This window comes from Stegostoma tigrinum, chromosome 10 (assembly GCF_030684315.1).
Source record: "Stegostoma tigrinum isolate sSteTig4 chromosome 10, sSteTig4.hap1, whole genome shotgun sequence".
NCBI classification, from domain to species: Eukaryota; Metazoa; Chordata; class Chondrichthyes; order Orectolobiformes; family Stegostomatidae; genus Stegostoma; species Stegostoma tigrinum.
Window position 1 is genome coordinate 16,120,272 of NC_081363.1, and position 20,728 is coordinate 16,140,999.

The window sequence follows — 20,728 nt, forward strand, 5'->3', positions numbered from 1 at the left end:
CACTCAGTCACTGCAATTCTCTCGGGTCTTCATTTTGGAAGGTTTTGCAGCACAAGACTTTTGTGGCAGGTGAGGCATTGTGGATTGGCAGGATGTATTTTGACGTGGTAATTAACACACAAGTGTTGGGTTTGGTGCATTTTAGAGGTATTTTATTGAACATACCTGAAGTGGCCAGGGAAATGAATTACCTATGTAATTTTACTGAAGCTCTAGATATTTTTCAATCAACCTGTTCAGAGATGTTATGACATACAGTGGAGCAGATGGGACTGGAGCCCAGGGCTCCTGACCAACAGGTAGGGTCACTACCACAGCGCCCCAAACTGTCTGACAAATTAATTACTCATAACAGGTAACTCACATTGAACAGACACAACTGCAATCTATCAGAGCACTTCCAATGAGATGGAACACAGCCAAAATACACACATCTTAAACAGTGAATGTTAGATGAATTTTAAAAGAGATCTCTATTAACATATCATGTAAAAATGTCATTGCAGAGAAAGTACATAAAAAAATCTATTTTTAGTTGTAATTTGTAATTAAATTGTACTGAATGTGTAATGTGATGCTTCAAAAGTGAAAGCAAAAAATTCCGAGACTTGCTTTCTGTCAAAACATTTTGCGAGTTGTTATTATCCTTCTGTCGTAATATAAAATTCATCATTATCTCCATTGTTCAGGAATCATGTTATTTTCCATAACATCTGTAAGCTGATTATTTTATTGATGTCAAAACCTTGGCTGACCTTTTTTCATTAATATTCTTCAAATATAATAAAGCTTTATTGTAGATCTTGCACATTTGTAAAGCCGTTCATTTGCTGAGTGAAGAAAGTGAATTAAATCTCAGCTCCAAAAAAATCTATTAGCTATTTTGGGATGTAATGTATTGAAATTGAACATAATGTTTTCAATGCTGCCTTTCACTGTATTAAAACTGTTTTATGATGAGCAGAAGAATAATAAGGCAGTTTCTTGGCAAAGAACAATAAATAAGATTCTGTTGCTTCCGCGGTAGAGAGCGGGGACCGAATGCTTTGGGATTGTCGTGGCTCTGTATATTGGCACTGTGACAACTAACTGGGCTGGATTCAGGAAAGGTCAGCCTATTAAGAGAACTAAATGGTACTCCTTGTGCATCACTTTGCTGGATGTGTAGCTGGAATTCTATACACGGCTGAGCAGATTTCTGCCGTGTTTCCAGCAACATCGCAGTGGCAGTGCTGGGCCAATTCACAGCAAGTTCTGAGATAAAACGGTGTGAAGCTGGATGAACACAGCAGGCCAAGCAGCATCAGAGGAGCAGGAAGGCTGACGTTTCAGGTCTGTACCCTTCTTCAGAAAATTTTCAGAAAACTTTTCTAAAGAAGGGCTTTTCTGCTCCTCTGATGCTGCTTGGCCTGTTGTGTTCATCCAGCCCTACACTGTGTTATCTTGGATTCTCCAGCATCTGCAGTTCCTACTATCTCACAGCAAGTTCTCCTTTGGCAGCCAAAAGGGAAAAACTTCTAAAGTCAGACTCAACACTTGTAAATTAATTACTACATCGAAATGCAACTCTCTGAAATTTAATCCACATTGCCTCATCTATCACAAAAATCTTGCACAGCAAAACCTTCCAATATGAAGGTCCCAGAGAATTCCAGTGACTGAGTACTCCGTGGTCTTGCTGTCTGCTGAGCAATGCCAATTGTGAGGAAAAGCCCCTTCTAGTTCCCTAATGTCTCGGAAATTGCCTTCTTTACCTGGTCTGGCCTACATGTGACTCCAGACCCACAGCAATATGTTTGACTATTAACTGCCCCTTAGACAATTAGGGAAGCATAACAAATGCTGGCCTAGCCACTGATGCCCACATCCAATGAATGAATTTAAAAAAATGTCACCTCCTGCAAATGTTCAAGTTCATTTGCTCAGTAGCAGTCTGGCATATCTGGCACATTCGAGAACAGCACTGTATTAACAATACCAACCAAAAAGAACTATGGGCCCTGTAAATTGAAACAAAAATAGAAAATGCTGGAAAAGCTTAACAGGTCTGGCAGCATAAAGAAAAAAATCAGAGTTAATGTTTTGGGTCTTGTTCTGAAGAAAGGCACTCGACCTGAAACATTAACTCTACTTCTCTCCACCAATGCTACCAAACCTGCTGATTTTTTCCAGTAAATACTGTATTGATAATGTTCAGTTGACATTTTGCATATGTCTCACAATGTTAAAGCATAAACACACATCTTGAGAAAGGATTTACCTGTGTTGATGATGGGACACGGATGGACTTCACAGTTATCACCCCAACCAACTCCAACAGTACAACAGCATTCCTCTTTCGTGATATTTCGGGATAGCAAATTATCGCAGGAGTTCTCATTGTTCAGATTATAGTAGCATTCCTTCAAATCTCCCTTTGCAGGAACTGGCATCATGGACTCTTGTGCTTGTTCTATTGTTTTGAACATGATGTGAAATATGATTATTCAGGATTACAGCAAACACTAAATACATTGCTCAAGTTACATCTTTCTCTTGGTGGTACCCATTTTGCTGGTTCATTATGAAGGTTAGGCTAACTGGCTATGATTCAGATAGTCATTGTTAAAATCCAAAATGTTCACCAAAATGAAAAATGTGCAGCCGTAAAGGACGTAAATGTTAGGCCGCTTTTGGAATACCATGTTCAATTCTAGACTCCTGGCTGTAGGAAGTGTGTCGTGTAACTTGAAGGTGTTCAGGAAAGATTTACAAGGATGTTGCCAGGGTTGGAGGGTTTGAGCTATAGGGAAAGGCTGAATAGGCTGGGGCGATTTTCCCTGGAATGTCGGAGGCTGGTGTTCATAAAATCATAAGAGGCATTGATAGGGTACACAGCCAAGTTTTTTTTATCCCCCAGGCTGGTCAAGTCCAAAACTGAAGGGCATTGGTTTAAATTGCGAGGGGAAAGATTTAAAAGGGTCTTAAGGGGCAGCTTTTTCACACAGAGGGTGGTGCATGAACAGAACGAGCTGCCAGAGGAAGTGGTGGAGGCTGGTACAATTACAACATTTAAAAGGAATCTGGTTTGGGTATATGAATAGGAAGGGTTTAGAGGGATATGGGCCAAATGTTAACAAATGGGACTAGGTTAATTTGGAATATCTGGTTGGCATGGATAAGTTGGGCTGTTTCCATGCTGACTATGACTCCCAATTGTTTATGGTGCTCTGCGGCCAAGTAAATGACCTACCTTAGTTCGAACTAAGTTTCTGACTGATTCAGGAGGCAGCCTTAGCCAGCTGGTGACACTCTTATCTGCGTCATAAAGTACTACTAAAGTTCAAGTCCCACTTCAGGAACTTGAGCTCTGGCCCAGATAACCCAGTCTGCAGATGTTTGGAGACTGAATGAATTGTGGATGATGTGCTATAAGGCTCCTTTACAAATCCCAAAGTACTGGTGGGGATAACTTGAGAAGGTTGAACTTCCAAAGGGGCCATCCCCCCGATCCTGGTTGCTGGGATTTTCCAAAATATTCTCGAAATCAGAGGCAGAGTTCGAGACTTTGCACAGTTCCAATGTAGTCCCTGCCTAGCCACCCAGGAATTGTTGGAAGGGAGAAAATTCCCAGTCCAACTCCCAGGTAACTATACAATTGACCCCAAGTGACTCAAAAAACCCAAACCAACCTCCTGCTGATCCCCTGATAGTTTTCAACAATTGAACCCCATTCTCCCCGCAATCCTCAGGCTCATCTACTCCAATGATCTGACCCAATCGCTGTGCTTGCCTTCCTCCCCTCCCATCCTGACTACTCCACAACCCCTTCCTCCACCACCACCACCATCTGAGATGAAGCTTCCAAGCACAGTCATAACAAACCTTTGAGGAGCAGGGACAGGAGGGAGAAGCCCCTACAACTGGCCAATATGAGCACTCTCCCCAGTGCTGGGGTTGGGGTATATACATTAATGATATAGATGAAGGCATTAGAAGTAATATTAGCAAATTTGCTGATGACACAAAGCTGGGTGGCAGGATGAAATGTGAGGAGGATGTTATGAGAATACGGGATGACTTGGACAGGCCAGGTGAGTGGACGGATGCATGGCTGATGCAGTTTAATGTCGATAAATGTGTGGCTATCCACTTTGGTGGCAAGAACAGGAAGGCAGATTACTATCTAAATGGAGTCAAGTTAGGTAAAGGGGAAGTACAACGAGATCTGAGTGTTCTTGTACATCAGTCAATGAAAGCAAGCATGCAGGTACAGCAGGTAGTGAAGAAGGCTAATAGCACGCTGGCCTTCATAACAAGAGGAGTTGAGTATAGGAGCAAAGAGGTCCTTCTGCAGCTGTACAGGGCGCTAGTGAGACCGCACCTGGAGTATTGTGTGCAGTTTTGGTCTCCAAATTTGAGGAAGGACATTCTGGCTATTGAGGGAGTGCAGCGTAGGTTCATGAGGTCAATTCCCAGAATGGCGGGACTATCATATGTTGAAAGATTGGAGCAACTGGGCTTGTATACACTTGAGTTCAGAACGATGAGAGGGGATCTGATTGAGACGTATAAGATTATTAAGGGATTGGACACTGTGGAGGCAGGAAGCATGTTTCCGCCGATGGGCGAGTCCAGAACCAGAGAACACAGTTTAAAAATAAGGGGTAGGCTATTTAGAACAGAGTTGAAGAGAAACTTCTTCACCCAGAGAGTGGTGGATATATGGAATGTTCTGCCCCAGAAGGCAGTGGAGGCCAAGTCTCTGGATGCTTTCAAGAAAGAGATGGATAGAGCTCTTAAAGATAGTGGAATCAAGGGTTATGGGGATAAGGCAGGAACAGGATTGTGGATGATCAGCCATGATCATAATGAATGGTGGTGCTGGCTCGAAGGGCCGAATGGCCTACTCCTGCACCTATTGTCTATTGTATGCTAGTGGGCAGCACGAATTCGGAAAGGGCAGTAGGACAGTGACTACAACATGACTAGAAACAAGTGCTGGTGCAAGCAGGAAGCCAACAGCCAGATGAGTAAAGGTTTCCTGATTTTTTTTCCATTAAAGATTTTCAGCGGCAGTACCTTATGTTCCATTCTTCAATGTTCATGGAGGGGAGAGGAGACATGTCATAAGCTGGGGGGAGGGGCAAGGTGGGGCAGGGATCTGGAGCAACCTGGCTGATAAGGGGGTGGAATCAAGAAGTCCCATAAATAGAAAGCCACTTTATTCGAGTCATAGAGTCATCCAGCTCAGTCCAACCCATCCGTGCCAAACATAATCCCAAACTAAACTAGTCCCGCCTGACTGATCCTGGCCCATTGCTGACCTCACTGTTTAGAGACAATACTCAACCACTATCTCTGCCTGTGAAACTCTTCTATTTCTGAAGGAGTGTCATTGGACTTGTTTGTCTCTTCACAGATGCTGTCAGACCGGATGTGTTTCTGCTATTGTTTCTGCTACAGTAAGATGTTCCGGCACAAAGCAATAATTTATCAGCCATCGTTAGACGGGATAGATCTGACTTGTACCTTTTTGGAAAAAACTATTCCTGAATCAGCATTAACGTTACAGACTTTGATATGAATTTACCAAAATAATAAAAATGTAGGTTTTATTTTGTTTACATGGTTTAGTTTGCTTGCACCCAATTAAATTTTTTATTTAACAATATCACATCAAGTCAGTAGGGGGCAGGATTGCCCTTTGCAAGAACATAGAAACTTATTCCAAAAGTATAAATAAAAACCAAAAGAACTGCGGACGATGTAGGAAGGGCTCTGAGTTCCGTGGAAGGGTCTCCGGGCCCAAAATGTTAACTCTGTTTTTTCTTTCACAGATGCTGCCAAACCTGCTGAACTTTTCCAGCAACTTCTGTTTTTGTTCCAAAAATATAACTTTAGTTGTAACATCTGAAATGGTACATTTCAATTCAATTCAAGTATCTTTGTACACAAAGTTCAGTACAGAGCATGGCATTTGAGAGTGTCTCAATCCATTTACAATGTGATATTTATCAAGTTTTTCCAATATCTGGTAGAAAAAGGCACTGCCCATATGCCCCTGGTACTGCATGCAGTACTCCTCTCAGTTTATATGAACCACGCCAGTTTGATCCTCCCCTAATTAGATCCACATAAGAACATTTGACAACGCAGTGGCTCAGTGATCAGCACCACAGCACCAGGTTTACAGGGTGTGAGGATCTAGGGGAGCTATATTCACAGAAGTGTGTGATAAATGAGGGACATCAGTTTATTAAACATATTTGGGAGCTAGGCCAGGTATAACTTTTCCTGAGTATTTATTTAGTTTCATCAACACCCTCTGATTGCTATTTTTGAAACGGATACTTTCTGACAATTCTGAAGGCAAATTAAGGATTTGATCAGTAGAATTTTCAATTTCCTGGATTGTTCCTTCGGAGTCTGTGAGGATGGGAATTCTGCATGGAGCCCACATGTGACTGCATGTAGACTTCAGAAGTGATTAGCTGACCATTGGAACACCAGAGTGTTAGCTTTCAACATTATGATTAGTCAGGTATTCATTCATTTTAAGTCTGCCACTGAGCGACAACAGCCACCCATTTCGACCCTCAATCTGTTATGCCACAGCTCACCCACCACATAGACACTAATCTGATTGGTCTTGCATAAGTCTGAAGTGACTGACCTCCCATTGCCACACTGAGCTTCATGGGTTAGTCAGTCTACGTCACTTTCTCACCTTGCAGCTTCTCTCCACACAACTCGGTACTCCTCACAACCCAACCTCATCAGCAAACGGTGACATTCAATGCTCCATTTCTTCAGTCAAGTTGTCCTTACATAAGATTTTAGATTAGATCTAGATTTATTGCCACATTTTTATCAAAATACAGGGAAAAATGTTTTCTCGTGTGCTAGATGCAGAGTGTCACCACGCCCCAGCGCCATCTTGAAACATGGAATACACTCTCTTCACATTGAGAGTGGTGGGTGGGTGGAATGCGCTGCAGGTGGTGCTAGTCGAGTCAGATACATTAGGGACATTCAAGCGACTCTTGGGTAGGCACACGGATGATAGTGAAATGTAAAGTATGCAGGGTAGTTTGATCTTATAGTAGGATAATAGATTGGCACACAATCGTGGGCCAAAGGGCCTATAATGGGCTGTACTGTTCTATGTTCTATGTCCTATAATGCAGGATTTTAGTGCAATAGAGTTCATTTTCCCCTCTTCTTCTTGCTACCCTCTGCTACCTCGGCTTTTGCTGCTTGACATCGGCCGGAGGCTCTGTAACAAGTTCCGAGGTCTCGGTTAGGGTCCCAGTTACAGGCTTACCTCTGCCATCGCCATCAGTCCCACAGTCACACGTCCAAGCTGAAGGCATGGGCCTGGTCTTATACCTCCTGCTCCCCCTCAGGCTCTCCTGTAGACACAGTTGCTGGGGCCCAGGCCCCGGGCTCCTCCGCTGCTGGTGATGAAGCCTCTGTGGCCTTAGCACCAAAAACTGGAACCGGCCATGGATCTGGGGCTGCATGGGGCCCAGCTCCGACCGACACCGCCATGGAAAAACAGCCAATAAAGCTGCTGTGGCACCCAATGAGGAAGATGTGAGAGATAGTGTGGGTGGGGCTGGCTTCACTGCACATGAGCGGCCACACCACCCCCTGCGATCAGGAGCCGAACGCTGCCGGCCCCACTGCCGCCATCTTGAAACAGCAGATTGATAAGAAGCTAAGACCTCAGGACAGGCCCCTTGGCATGTTGTAGCAATTTTTTTCCTGACCTGGAGATGAATTTAACCTACCATACAAATATTCTGATACACTTTACAGTTTAAAATTTACTGGGACAGGGCCAATGCAGCATAGAAACATAGTGTATAGCAGCAGGAGTAAGTCATTCGGCCCTTCGAGCCTGTTCTGCCATTCAGTGCAATTACAGCTGATCATCCAACTCAATAGCTTGCTTCTCCTTTGTCTTCATACTGTTTGATCCCTTCACTCCTGAGTATCAAACTCCTTCTTGGAATCATACAATGTTCTGGCTTTGCCTGCTTTGTGCTATCTGCACTCCAGACAGAGTGAAATAGTGTATGTTGGAAACATGAATGAAGTACCTGACTGATCCATGAAGAAAACTGCTAGCAGGCTTCTTTTCCCGATCGACTTGCTCATAGAGGTAATTACAAGTGGGGCTGAACCTGGGTCTCACGGTTCAGGGGTTGGGACATTACCACGACACCGCAGGAGGCCCCTTAACTGATTGTTCTTTCCTCACATTCCAGTTGAACTTACCCATTGTTACACGAGGGTGGCACTGCCCTCTTGCTGGGTCAAAGTCTTCGTTCTCATCCATGCACACACAAAAGAAGGAGCCTTCATAATTTTCACACAGGGCTGTTCCGCAAACTCCATTCATCATCTCGCATTCATTAATATCTACAAAAGGAGAGCACAGCAAATTTTAAAATTAATAGAGACACATACTTAGACTGCCTAACAGCACTAAATGAGATTTCTGACAAGCCAACCGCATCCTTAAGGGGAGAAAATTTGCCGACCATTCCCGAACTATCCTCCAAGGCATACCAAGACCCACAGCAATGTGGTTGACTTATAACTGTCCTCTGAAAAGACCAAAGAAACCATTTAGGATTTTTTTTTGAAACTATAATAGAAAATAAATCCCACATGGATTGTAGCAAGGAGACAGCTCATCACCACCTTCTTAAGGGCAATTAGTGACGGGCAACAGATACTGGTGTTGCCAGTAGCAACCATATCTCAGGGATGCGTAAATAAACCCAAATATACCCATTTTGGAAGAAATATTTTAAGTATACTGTTGCACTTGGCTCTGTAGTTTAGGTATTAATCTGAATAAATTTGCAGTCGCAGGGATCATTTTCCATCATCTACCGGTTTCTGGTTTTATTGAAGATGTCCACGAACAAACATTGTGCTGCTGTATCATTTATCTAATTACAGTTGAGCAGGCCATGTTCTTTGTTTCATATTTTGGTGCCTTTTAAAACGGTGGACTGAAATGAGAAAGAATTGTTTTAAATCCAGGGATTTACGAGGATGGCTGCGTGTTTTGGAAGTAAAGAATGTGATACCTATTGTGAGTCCTTTGTGTAGCTGTGCAGATGAACTGGATGGGAGGGCTTATTTACAAGTGAAACTGATTGGTTTGTGTGCTGGGGTTGTCAATGACAGAAATCTTCATCCTGCCAACAACAATGTGATTGGTTGTGAGGTGGCTGAATGGCTCGAGCAATGAACAGGGAGAGAGAACGTTTGTTAGACTAGGACAGAAATCAGCAGATTTGCAACAGCTGAAAATTCTCTCTCTCTTTCAGTTCCCTGTTGTAAACCTGAAGAAAACCAGCTTCTCTTTCCTTCAGAACATGCTGCAAACTGTGATTTTGAATTGTTTAAGTAATGAACATTTCAGAAGGAAACCAGCCATCCTGTGCCTTTTGCAAACCGGCGGAAGCATTTGGAAGGAGGTGAGCTGAGGACAAATCTTCAGATCAGCAAGAACCAACACAACACATCTTCTGATCAAAGACAATGGAACTGTTTGCCATGTGGATATTTCCCCAATTTATGCTTGTTTCCATGTGCATAAGGAGGTTATAATGGGTTTAGAGTTTTAATTTGTAAAATTTGGTTTAATTCTTTACCTAAGAATCTAATGATCTGTAATAAAGAGTGATTTCTTGTTACGTAGAGAAATTTAAATCTGAAAATCAGGTACAACAAACAAATTGCTGGAGAAAGTCAGCAGGTCCAGCAACATCAGGTAGATTAGGGATTTTTAAGTTTAAAAAATCTGACTTCTGTGAACAACTCTGGGAATGTGAGGCTTTGTTCCTCGCCCCTTAGCCCAATGAGACATGGGATAGTGAAAAACTGTGTGCTGACTGCTGCATTCTCGATAATGTGCCTAACAGCTTATGAGGCGAACATGTGTTTCCGCTCGTGTTCAGCTCTTTCATGCAATGTGTTGCTCTTAAAATCGATGAACCGTAGGGAGGTATTGCAGATTGCCAGAACTGCATAAGTCTGATGTTGTAAACAAGACAAATGGAACACCAAAACAGAGTGAGGTCTCCTACAATTACATGGCATTGGACATTATACAGTCATACACACATAGAGTCATACATACTTGGTTGTGAAGGTCATCAGGATAAGTGGGGCCAATTTTCTGTAGGGGAACTTCTGGCAGTTACTGTCATCTTTACTTTTATTTGTTTTGAGTTATTACCTGTACTACCCTTTGGTGTGACTCTTCAATGCATTGACCTCTTTAAAGCACTTATGGCTGTGCAATTTGGCCTTTCCACAACAGCTCTGGCCCCACTGTGGTTTTAAGGTCGGCACTTCAAAAAACCTAACTCCTCCCTTTTCCACTCTGGTGCCAGTTTCCTGTGAAATTGACTTCCTCGTTTCCAAACCAAACTGTCCAAGTGTTCACTGCCCCCGAGGAGAAATAACTCCACAGAGGCCAAAATCCTGTTACCTCCGTTATTTACGCATCCATTATACTTGACAGTGGTCTAGCTTCCTCTGAGCCAGCTCTCAGAACCTCTGGCACACCTATTTATATCTGTCAGCCAGGGCTCACTGATTGGACCACGTTTTAAGCCCCAGTCAGGGAACTCATGCTCTACGAGGGCCACCTGGCTGATCTTGTTACAATCACCACATTGTGGTGCCAGTATACCAGCACACTGGTGAAATAGTTACTTTGCAGTTCCTTTCTTTCCAGTGATACATGCAGCCTACAGCATCCACAATGGGAAATTAAACAAGGCTAACAAACCATGAGTCCATTCACTCTGATTCACTCTGCTTACAGAGTACACAATGAAGTGGCCTCCCTTCACAGACAGATGCCCTTCATCTCTTGGCTGCACTGAATGGTATAACTGGGAAATGTTCTCCCTTCAACCCACTTCTTCCCAGAACAATTGTGTGGAAGTTGATTGCAATAGCTTCCATTAAAAACAGCAGCACATTTCTGTGTTCACTTTCTTGGTGAATTTCACAAGCCCCAGGGCACTGAGTGAGGTGAAGACAAGAGGGGAAAAAAAAAATACATTAATTGCTGAAGAAACTCAGCAAATTCTGACTGCATCTGTGGATAGAAACCACTGTTAATGTTTCAGATCCAGTCACCCTTCATCAGAACTGATTGTAGATAGGAAAAGGTTAGCTTACATGCTGAAGACAGGGGATGGGATGGTAAAGGAATAAACAATAGGTAGGGATAGAGCCCACAGTTAACAGTAATTGAACAGACAAAGGAATGGATAATGGTAAGTTGGGGAGAAAGGAAAGCTTATAACAGGGACCACTGATGGGTGAAATTGGATTGGCTGCGATAAAAGCAGCCCATGTGATGACAGGGTGTGGGTGTGGTTTGAGCAAAGAACATAGAGGAAGATGGTTAGGTCCTAAAATTATTAACTCGATATTGAGTCCTGGAGGCTGCTGGGTTCCCTGGCCAGCATTTCTGTCTTGGGCCTGCTGCCGTGCTCTGGCGAATCTCGGTGAAAGCTGGTCGATCAACTTTACATTTCCTGCTAGGGGACTCAGCTAATTCAGTCAATTTCCCAGCCATGCCAATAATCTTCTTAAATAACCCCACAGTATCCTGTCACTGGGTCACCATTTATTTATATGACACTGATCCAGCTTCCTCAGAGCCAGTTTACAGAGAGAAAAGAACCTCTTACTCTCCTGTTTATATCTGTTAGCCAGGGCTCCTTCATGGGACCAGATTAATAGCCCCAGTCAGGGAACTCATTCTATAAGGTCTACCTGACTAATCTCATCACAATCACAATATCTTCCTTCAATTCAATGGCCTTACGCCTAAATTAATTATGTGAGCTTTATCAAATGCTGCCTGGAAGTCCATATAAACAATATCTGTAGATGTTCCCCTGTCTACTCCCTTCATCACTTCTTCAAAAAATTCCATGACATTTGTCAGGCATGGCCTACCCTTCATGAACCCATACAAATTCTCTCCAGTTAACTGAAAATTATCAAGATCCTCAATTACCTCTTCTTTGATTATAGACTCCAACAATCTCCCACATAAATGTTAAGCTAACTGGTCTGTAATTCCCTGACTTTCCTCTTTCATCTTCCTTAAGAAGCTGAGTGACGTGCAATTTCCCAATCCAGAAGGACGACTTGTGTATCAAGGAAACTCTGTAAGGTTATAGTTAATGTGTCTACAATGTTCTCCCCTGCTTCCTTTAACACCCTCAGATGGAAACCATCAGGTCCTGGGGATTTGTCACTCTTTAATTCCATTAATTTCCTCATTACTGATGTTTTTCCTACATCAATTTTATCCAGTTTCTTTTCCCAATCACCATGAATTTCCTTGGGACTGCCTGTAAGCTATCCTCTTCTTTTACTGTAACTACTGAGGCAAAATAATTATGCAATGCACCTGCTATTTCCCTCTAGTCATTGACAATATCTCAACTTTGAGTCTTTAGTGAGCCAGCATTGTTCCTGACCACTCGTTTTTCTCTTTAAGTAAACATCAAACATCTTCTCATTGATTTTGATGTGGCAAGCAAGGTTCCTCTTATTTTGCCCTTTAATAACCCTTACAAGCTGCTTTGTGCCCTTTACTGGTTTTTGTCTCTTTCCCAGCCAACAGGATCTATGTTGCTCTTTGCATTTTTGTAGGCCATTTCATTTAGTTTCATGCAGTCTCTTTAGTTGTCCATGGCTCTTTTTTTGGTGAAGTGGAGCTTTTCCCTCTCGGGGTATAAACTGGTTTGGTATTGCCTACCAAGGCACAAGCAATCATTGGGCCATTACACATGAAAGAAGCATGGGGGTCATGCCCTGGCCAGATCTTCAAAAGTTATGCAATAAGTGGATAGATTGTGGTAATGTCACTGGGTTAGTGATCCAGAACCCCTGGCTAAAATTCTGCGGTCATGGGTTCAAATCCCACCATGCAAGGTGGTAAAATTTGAATTCAACAAAAGCTTGCACTGAACAAAAACATAGTGTAATATAGGGGCGGCACGGTGCCTCAGTGGTTAGCACTGCTTCCCCTCAGCACCAGGGACCTGGGTTTGATTCCACCCTTGGGCGACTGTCTGTGTGCAGTTTGCACATTGTCCCCGTGTCTGCGTGGGTTTTTTCCGGGTGCTCTATTTCCTCCCACAGTCCAAAGATGTGCAGGGTAGGTGGATTGGCCATGCTAAATTGCCCGTAGTGTCCAGGGATGTGATTTGGAAGGGATGCCCTGAGGATCAGTGTGGACTTGTTGGGCTGAAGGACCTGTTTCCACATGGTAGGGATTCTAAGAAATCTATGAAAAAAGTGAAGAGTTGGAATCCTTTGCTGAAGAGGCTGAACTTTAATGGGATTGGTGATGCACAGAATTGCTAACCTGTCTTGACTTCATTGTCCATGCAAAATGCAGTCTGTGGGGTGCTCAACCTTATTTTATCTGTTACTTAATTTGAAACACTTTGATCCTGAATGTTAAAGGTTAATTTGTGTAGAAAGTAAGGTCAAGTCACCATTATCTTGCCAGACCATCGATCTGCACTCTCATTCAAGAGAAATGACTGGCCTTGGTTTAACCTGGAGAAACCACACCTCGGCAAAGGGTGAGGTTGTGAAATGAATCCTTCAAGGTAACCTCAGACAGTGCAGGAATTGAACCTGCGCTGTTTTAGAGTATATCGGCTGAATCTTATGTGTTTTTGTCTAAGTTAGATTTGTGTTGAGCATTTTGTCGTTGTGAAGCCAGGTGGGCTCTCTCACTGTACGTTACTCAAACTCGTCCCATTAGTTAATTACCCAGAGTTACAGATTCTCTCACGTCCAACTTTTTCCCCATCTTACTCTGCCCTTGCAGCAGACACTATACAAAACTGACTGGACCAATGTAAACGATTGCCTTTGTGATGGTCAGGCAGGATTGACTGCTGCTCACCTCCTGGGCTCAGCTGGGAATGATCCCTTGACTGTGAACCTCCCAGATGGATGACTGTGTCAAAACACCTGGACTGAAGATGCTGGCTTGGACCCAAAACGACCAACTGTGGATCCCTAAACTGAACTGAGCATCATTTCCCACTATTTACCAATAAGGCCATTTGGTTGAATGAATTTGCAGCCTGCTGGGCACTGGGGCAGCTGGCACATGCTGGCAGTGTTAGATTGACATCTCACTGTGTCATTCATGAATGTACACTCCTTAAACCGAGACAGGCAAACTGTCTTTGAGCCTATGCTAAAGAGCCCCTCCATATAGCAGTAATGAAAGCCTCTGGCTATGGCAAAAGAGGGACAAGGTATGGATGCTGTGAGCGAGCAGTTAGGTGCAAAGTAAATGCTAAGGGAACAAGCAAGCAGCTTTGAGAAACAGCCTGATCTGACCCGTGAACTGGTGCCTGCACTTGTGTTCCAAGTATACTTGCCATAGTGTTTCAATGCCAGTTGCTGGAATGCCTTTCCCTGTCTCCCCATAGAGAGTCCTAGCGCTATTATCATTGGATTGTTAATCCAGAGACCCAGATAATGTCCTCGGGACCCCAGTTTGAATCCCACCATGGCAGATGGTGGAATTTGAATTCAATTAATATCTGGAATTAAAAGCCTAATGACGACCGTGAATCTATTGCTGATTGTCAGAAAAACCCATCTGGTTCACTAATGTCCTTTATGGAAGGAAACTGCCCTCCTTACCTGGTCTGGCCTATATGTGACTCCAGACCCACAGAAATGTGGTTGACCCTTAACTGCCCTCTGGGCAATTAGGGACAGGAAATAAATGCTGCCAACCCAGTGTTGCCCTCATCCCATGAATGAATAAAGGAAGCCTATGCTTTCTAAGTACCCCACCACTGTACGGTCACAATGGGCTGGGAGATGCTAATGCCAATGTCTGTGGAGGAAGGATGCTTGCTTCTGGTGGCTATAGATTGTGCCCTGAGATGTTGTTATCCAGTGTCCAACAGGGTGGTCATGTAGAGCTCGGACCGAATTGAATCCATCAGTTTGGTTTCTTTGTTGAACTTTGCCAACCTCTAGCTTGCTGGCAAGTTCGATAAGGTGGGAAGCTGAACATTTTGGCAGGAAGAATAGAAGTGCTGAATGTTATTTTAATGGAGAAAGACTGCAGAAAGCTTCAGCACATAGAGATTTGGAGGTCATTGTGCATCAATCACGAAAAGCTAGCATTCAAGTTCACTAGGTGATAGGAAGGCAAATGCAATGTAGGTTTGTAATTCCAAGGGAATGGAGTATAAAAATAGGGAAGTCTTTTTAAAAGAATACGAACTACCTGTCCAACTGCATCTGGAATCATGTTAATAGTTGTGGTTCCCTTACCAAGGGAAAGATAAACTGACACTGGAGGCAGTATGGGGAAGATTTATTAGGTTATTCCTGGGTATGGAGGTATTGTCTTACAAAGACAAGTGGAGCAGCTTGGTCTTGTATTCACTCAAGTTTTGAAAAAAGAAAAGATTTACAAGAATGTTGCCAGGGATGGGGGTTTCAGCTGTAGGGAGAGGCTGAATAGACTGGGTCTATTTCCCCTGCAGCATTGAGGGAGGAGGTGTGACCTTATAGAGATTTAAAACCATGAGGGGCATGGATAGTTAAGGTGAATGAATAGTCCAGTACTTTTCCCCAGGGTAGGGGAGATCAAAACCAGAGGTTTAAGGTGATATGGAGAAGCTTTAGAAGGGACTCTAAGAGGCAACTTTTTCACACAGAAGGTGGTTCATGTGTGGAATTAAATGCCAGAGGAAGTGATGGTGGTTTGTACAATTATAACATTTAAAAGGCATTTGGATGGATATATGAATAGGAATGTTTAGATGGATATGGGCCAAATGCTGGCAAATGTAACAGGGTTAGTTTAGAACATCTGGTCAGCATGGACGAGTTGGACTGAAGGGTCTGTTCCTGTGCTCTATAACCCTATGACTCTAAGAAAGGTGACCTCATTGAAATATACAAGATTCTTAGGGGACTTGACTTGGTAGATGCTGAGAGGATATCTTCCCTTGTGGGAGAGTGTAGAGTAAGAGAGCATAATCTCAGAATAAGAGGTTAACCATTTAATATAGAGATGAGAAGAAATCTCCCCTCTCAAAGGGTAATAAATTTGTTGAATTCCTTACCACAGAATGATGTTGAGGCTGGGTCATTAAGTATATTTAAGGCTCAGATAGATTTTTTAATCAGTAAGGGAATCAAGAATTATAGAGAAAACTAGAGTCAAGAATTATAAGACCATAAGACCATAAGACCATAAGACATAGGAGTGGAAGTCAGGCCATTCAGCCCATCAAGTCCACTCCACCATTTAAATCATGGCTGATGGGCATTTCAACTCAGATCAACCATGATCTCATTGAATGACAGAGCAGACTCAACTGCTTACTTGTGCTCCTCCCTCTTATGATCTTATCAAGCCAGATTATCTTAGATCATTGAATCCCTACAGTGTGGAAATAGGCCCTTTGGCCCAACAAGCCCCTGCCAACACTCAGGACATCCCACCCAGGCCCATTCCCCTAATCTACCCGTCCCTGAACACTATGGGCAATTTAGCACAGCCAATCCACTTACCCCACACATCTTTGGATTGTGGGAGGAAAGCAGAGCACCCGGAGAAAACCCACGTAGACACAGAGAGAATGCCAAACTCCGCACACATGGTTGCCTGACAGTAGAATTGAACCTGGGGCCCTGGAACTGGGAGGCAGCAGCGCTAACCACTGAGATATCGTGCCACCTTTTTTTTAAACAGAGATCAGCTTGTCCAGCAGTGTCATAGCTGAGATCAGAACAATTGATCTCAATTGTGCTGGTAATAAGTGCGCAAGAATTCGTTTTAATTAATTTTGACTTTTGGAGGAAGATGATTTTCATCTCAACGCTTCAACATATTGTGGATTTGTGTGGACGAAACTCAGTGTACATTTTAGTTGTTGTGAAATGATTTTGGGCATTTCTTCACATGTAAGGTGCTACACCAAGGTAAGTTGTTAAAAGCTACAATCTAGTTTTCTGGTTTTTGACAAAAACACAAAAGACCTGCGGATGCTCTAAATGAGGAACAGAAAACAGAAGTTGCTGGGGAAAAAGCTCATCAGGTCTGGCAGCATCTGTGAAGAAAAGTCAGAGTTAAATTTTCAGGTCCAGTAACCCGTCCTCAGTTCTGATTTTCCTTCACAGATGCTGCCAGACCTGCTGAGCTTCTCCAGCAACTTATGTTTCTGTTCTGGTTTTTGATGACAGATGTGGAATGTGAAACAAACTGGTTATCCTCTGTTGGATTACTGTCTCATAATCAGTAAATCCCCTTCTCAACAATTTTTAAAATTCCATTTTGACAAAAAAAAACAAATCCCGACATTGCTAAACCTCTTGTGTTTATCTTGGCGAGTTTAAAATCTGTGGGCTGTAACAAAAGCATATTTGCTACCAAATTGATTTTCTTTAAAAAATGAAACTGTTGTAATGAAATACCTGTCAGCTTTTCAGCTTGAGTTTACAAATGACTTTTTCTGAAAACCATGCTGGAGAAATGGTACAATTATGACCATAGTCAAAGACAAGCTCCCAATCACCCACCTCAGGTTTTATGTCGGATTTCACTTGATTTGTACAGTAATTCCTTCTGTTCAATCTTCATAAGACTCTAAGAAAGTTGAAGGCTTAAAAATATTTCTTACTGGAGACAAGAAGATTTGCCTCAATACCCTGTGCATGTATCAGCCACTGGATTAAACGGACGAGGTCACAATGTATTTTGTTGTGCCAATTGCATCTGGGTCAGTGATAGACTATTCAGAGCTTGAATCTAAGGTTGAATTTCTGATCATTTTTATGTCAGGTCAACAACAGGCTAATGGCACTTAAAAGGTGCCCTGTTGAATAACATTTATCATTTCTGCCTCGGGGAGCTAATCAAATTTTGCTTATTGAAAGCAAACATATTTGTGTTCCTACCGTGGGGTGAAAAATCAGGCAAAATTACACAATCATCACTTCTGTATTTTTGGCTTAGAGATAAAATTACAATTTTCCATTAGACTACAGATGTATGAAGTGAGAAATGGATCAGAAGTGTAATTGTTATTAAGTCGATCATTGAGAAAGTGGTGATCACGTGGAAGGTGTAGGCGGTAAAAAAGTATTGCTACCCAGACGAATGATCGGTGTTTGATTAGCCAGACAGTAGTCACTCAAACTTGCAAACATGAGCTGGCAGACAGGAAACTGGATTCATTTAAATGCCCACCGGATACATGAAAAAAAACACCTGGGCTCTTTAAATCAGGTGAGATTCAACATAAGAAATAACTGAGGTGTGTTAGAATGTTGCTTCAGGGTCTCATGAAGAGAAACATTTATTGGAGAAGCTAGAATCGAATCATGGAGTCATTAAGATCTATAGCCTAGAAAAGGGTCCTTTGGCCTACTGTTTCCTTGCCTGTCAAAAACAACCACCTAACTATTCCAATCGCATTTCTCAGCCCTTCTCTCAGAGCCTTCTCTGCCTTGGCATTGCAAGTGTTCATCTGAATGCTATTTAAATGTTATGAGCAACTCAGCCTTTACCACTCTCACAGACAGTGAGTTCCAGACTCCCACCATCCTCTGGGTGAAAAAGCTTTTCCTCACATCTCCCCCAAACCTTCTGTCCCTTACCTTAAATCCACGCCCTCCATTGATCCCTCTCACCAAGGGTAAATGTGTCTTCGTGCTTACCTTATCTACGTCCCTCATAATTCATTAATCTCCATAATGTCCCCTCTCAATTTCCTCAGGTCTTATGAAAACAATCCCAGTATGACCAAGATAATAAAATGTGAGGCTGGATGAACACAGCAGGCCAAGCAGCATCTCAGGAGCACAAAAGCTGACGTTTCGGGCCTAGACCCTTCATCAGAGAGGGGGATGGGGGGAGGGAACTGGAATAAATAGGGAGAGAGGGGGAGGCGGACCGAAGATGGAGAGTAAAGAAGATAGGTGGAGAAGGTGTGGGTGGGGAGGTAGGGAGGGGATAGGTCAGTCCAGGGAAGACGGACAGGTCAAGGAGGTGGGATAGGTTAGTAGGTAGCTGGGGGTGCGGCTTGGGGTGGGAGGAAGGGATGGGTGAGAGGAAGACCTCACTGCGAAGCCTCTTCCAGGGATGCCTAACCTGAAGAAGTTACCCTCCTCCCTCCGGACCAACCTCAGGGAATCTCTCTCCCATTGCAACTCTCTTGTAATCTCTTCGGCCTTGATACTGCTCGACCATGTCCTGAAGCAACAAAACCCTAACCGGTTCTTCCTCTCACCCATCCCTTCCTCCCACCCCAAGCCGCACCCCCAGCTACCTACTAACCTATCCCACCTCCTTGACCTGTCCGTCTTCCCTGGACTGACCTATCCCCTCCCTACCTCCCCACCCACACCTTCTCCACCTATCTTCTTTACTCTCCATCTTCGGTCCGCCTCCCCCTCTCTCCCTATTTATTCCAGTTCCCTCCCCCCATCCCCCTCTCTGATGAAGGGTCTAGGCCCGAAACGTCAGCTTTTGTGCTCCTGAGATGCTGCTTGGCCTGCTGTGTTCATCCAGCCTCACATTTTATTATCTTGGAATCTCCAGCATCTGCAGTTCCCATTATCTCTCTCCCCAGTATGACCAGTCACTTTTCTTAACTGAAGCTCTTCAGCCCAAGCACCATCTTGGAAATGCAGATGTTTGCTGGAAAGAAACCAAGTAGAGCCATACCAAGTGACCAGTACATTTTTGAGTGGCCCTTCACTAGGGTTTGAGTATCTGTAAGGTTGCTGTTGAGGGAAAAAGGGTTGAATTTTTATTGCCGGCCTTTGTAATAAGACCATTTCTACTAATTTTGCTACAGTGTAAAATGGTTTCTGTACTTATCTCTTTATGTGTAATAAACTTTGATTTTGTTTTGTTAAACAAACATTGACAGACTATTGTGAACATGTTCAGTGACTGATCCCAATGGTAACCAAATGGCAATGATAACATTATGGTCTATCAAGCCAAGTTTCACTTTGGGATCTGACATATCCAATTTGCCATCAGCTCAGTTAATAACAATATACTTCCAGGGGCAGGCTGTTCAAAGAGCCTACTTTGATACATATACTCTGTGTGAAAGATACATAGAAAGACGATAAAACCAAAGATGACTTACTAGCTCATATCCGTCACAGCTCCTCATCTCTCATACTCTCCCCACTGCCCCATTCATGCCAACACATGCCACCTCATTCTCCTATCCACTCCTCCATGGTTCCTCATATCCTCCAATCCTGGCTATGCCCCTCTGCGTCCATTGCCTCTTATACCCACTATGATAGCTTATGACCAACTTCATGGTCCCAATACATGGTCCCTCATACACTGCATGCCAACTTAGTCACCACGCATCCCATGTTTCTATCCCCACTGGTCAACCTTTAACCTTCCCTCTCCAATTCAATTAGAATCCACCATGCGCTGAGCTCAGGTGCCCTGCTGATATAAAGCTATGTGTCTATTGATCATGTCACTATTGAAAGTAAACAGTCCTGTTGACAGTAGACCATTCAACACACTGGGGTTCTTTCAACGCTAATGAAAACAAACATTTCTATTCCAAAAGCACTTGGTACTGTTAACCAACCTGCTTATTTAACAGCCATCCTATGTGAAAATCCTAGGCTGGGAAAT

At 43.2% G+C, this 20,728-nt stretch overlaps 1 protein-coding gene across 1 annotated transcript in view; it reads right to left on the reverse strand.

The window, feature by feature from the left end:
• The window catches only part of LOC125455610 (latent-transforming growth factor beta-binding protein 2-like), a 474,230-nt gene that overhangs the window by 36,832 nt on the left and 416,670 nt on the right, over positions 1 to 20,728 (reverse strand). Inside the window, exons 28-29 of the mRNA XM_048537794.2 lie at positions 8,266 to 8,409; positions 2,261 to 2,452 (exon numbers count right to left, since the gene is read on the reverse strand). Of these exons, the coding sequence (XP_048393751.1) occupies positions 2,261 to 2,452; positions 8,266 to 8,409 (336 nt within the window). The remainder of the gene's footprint in view (positions 1 to 2,260; positions 2,453 to 8,265; positions 8,410 to 20,728) is intronic.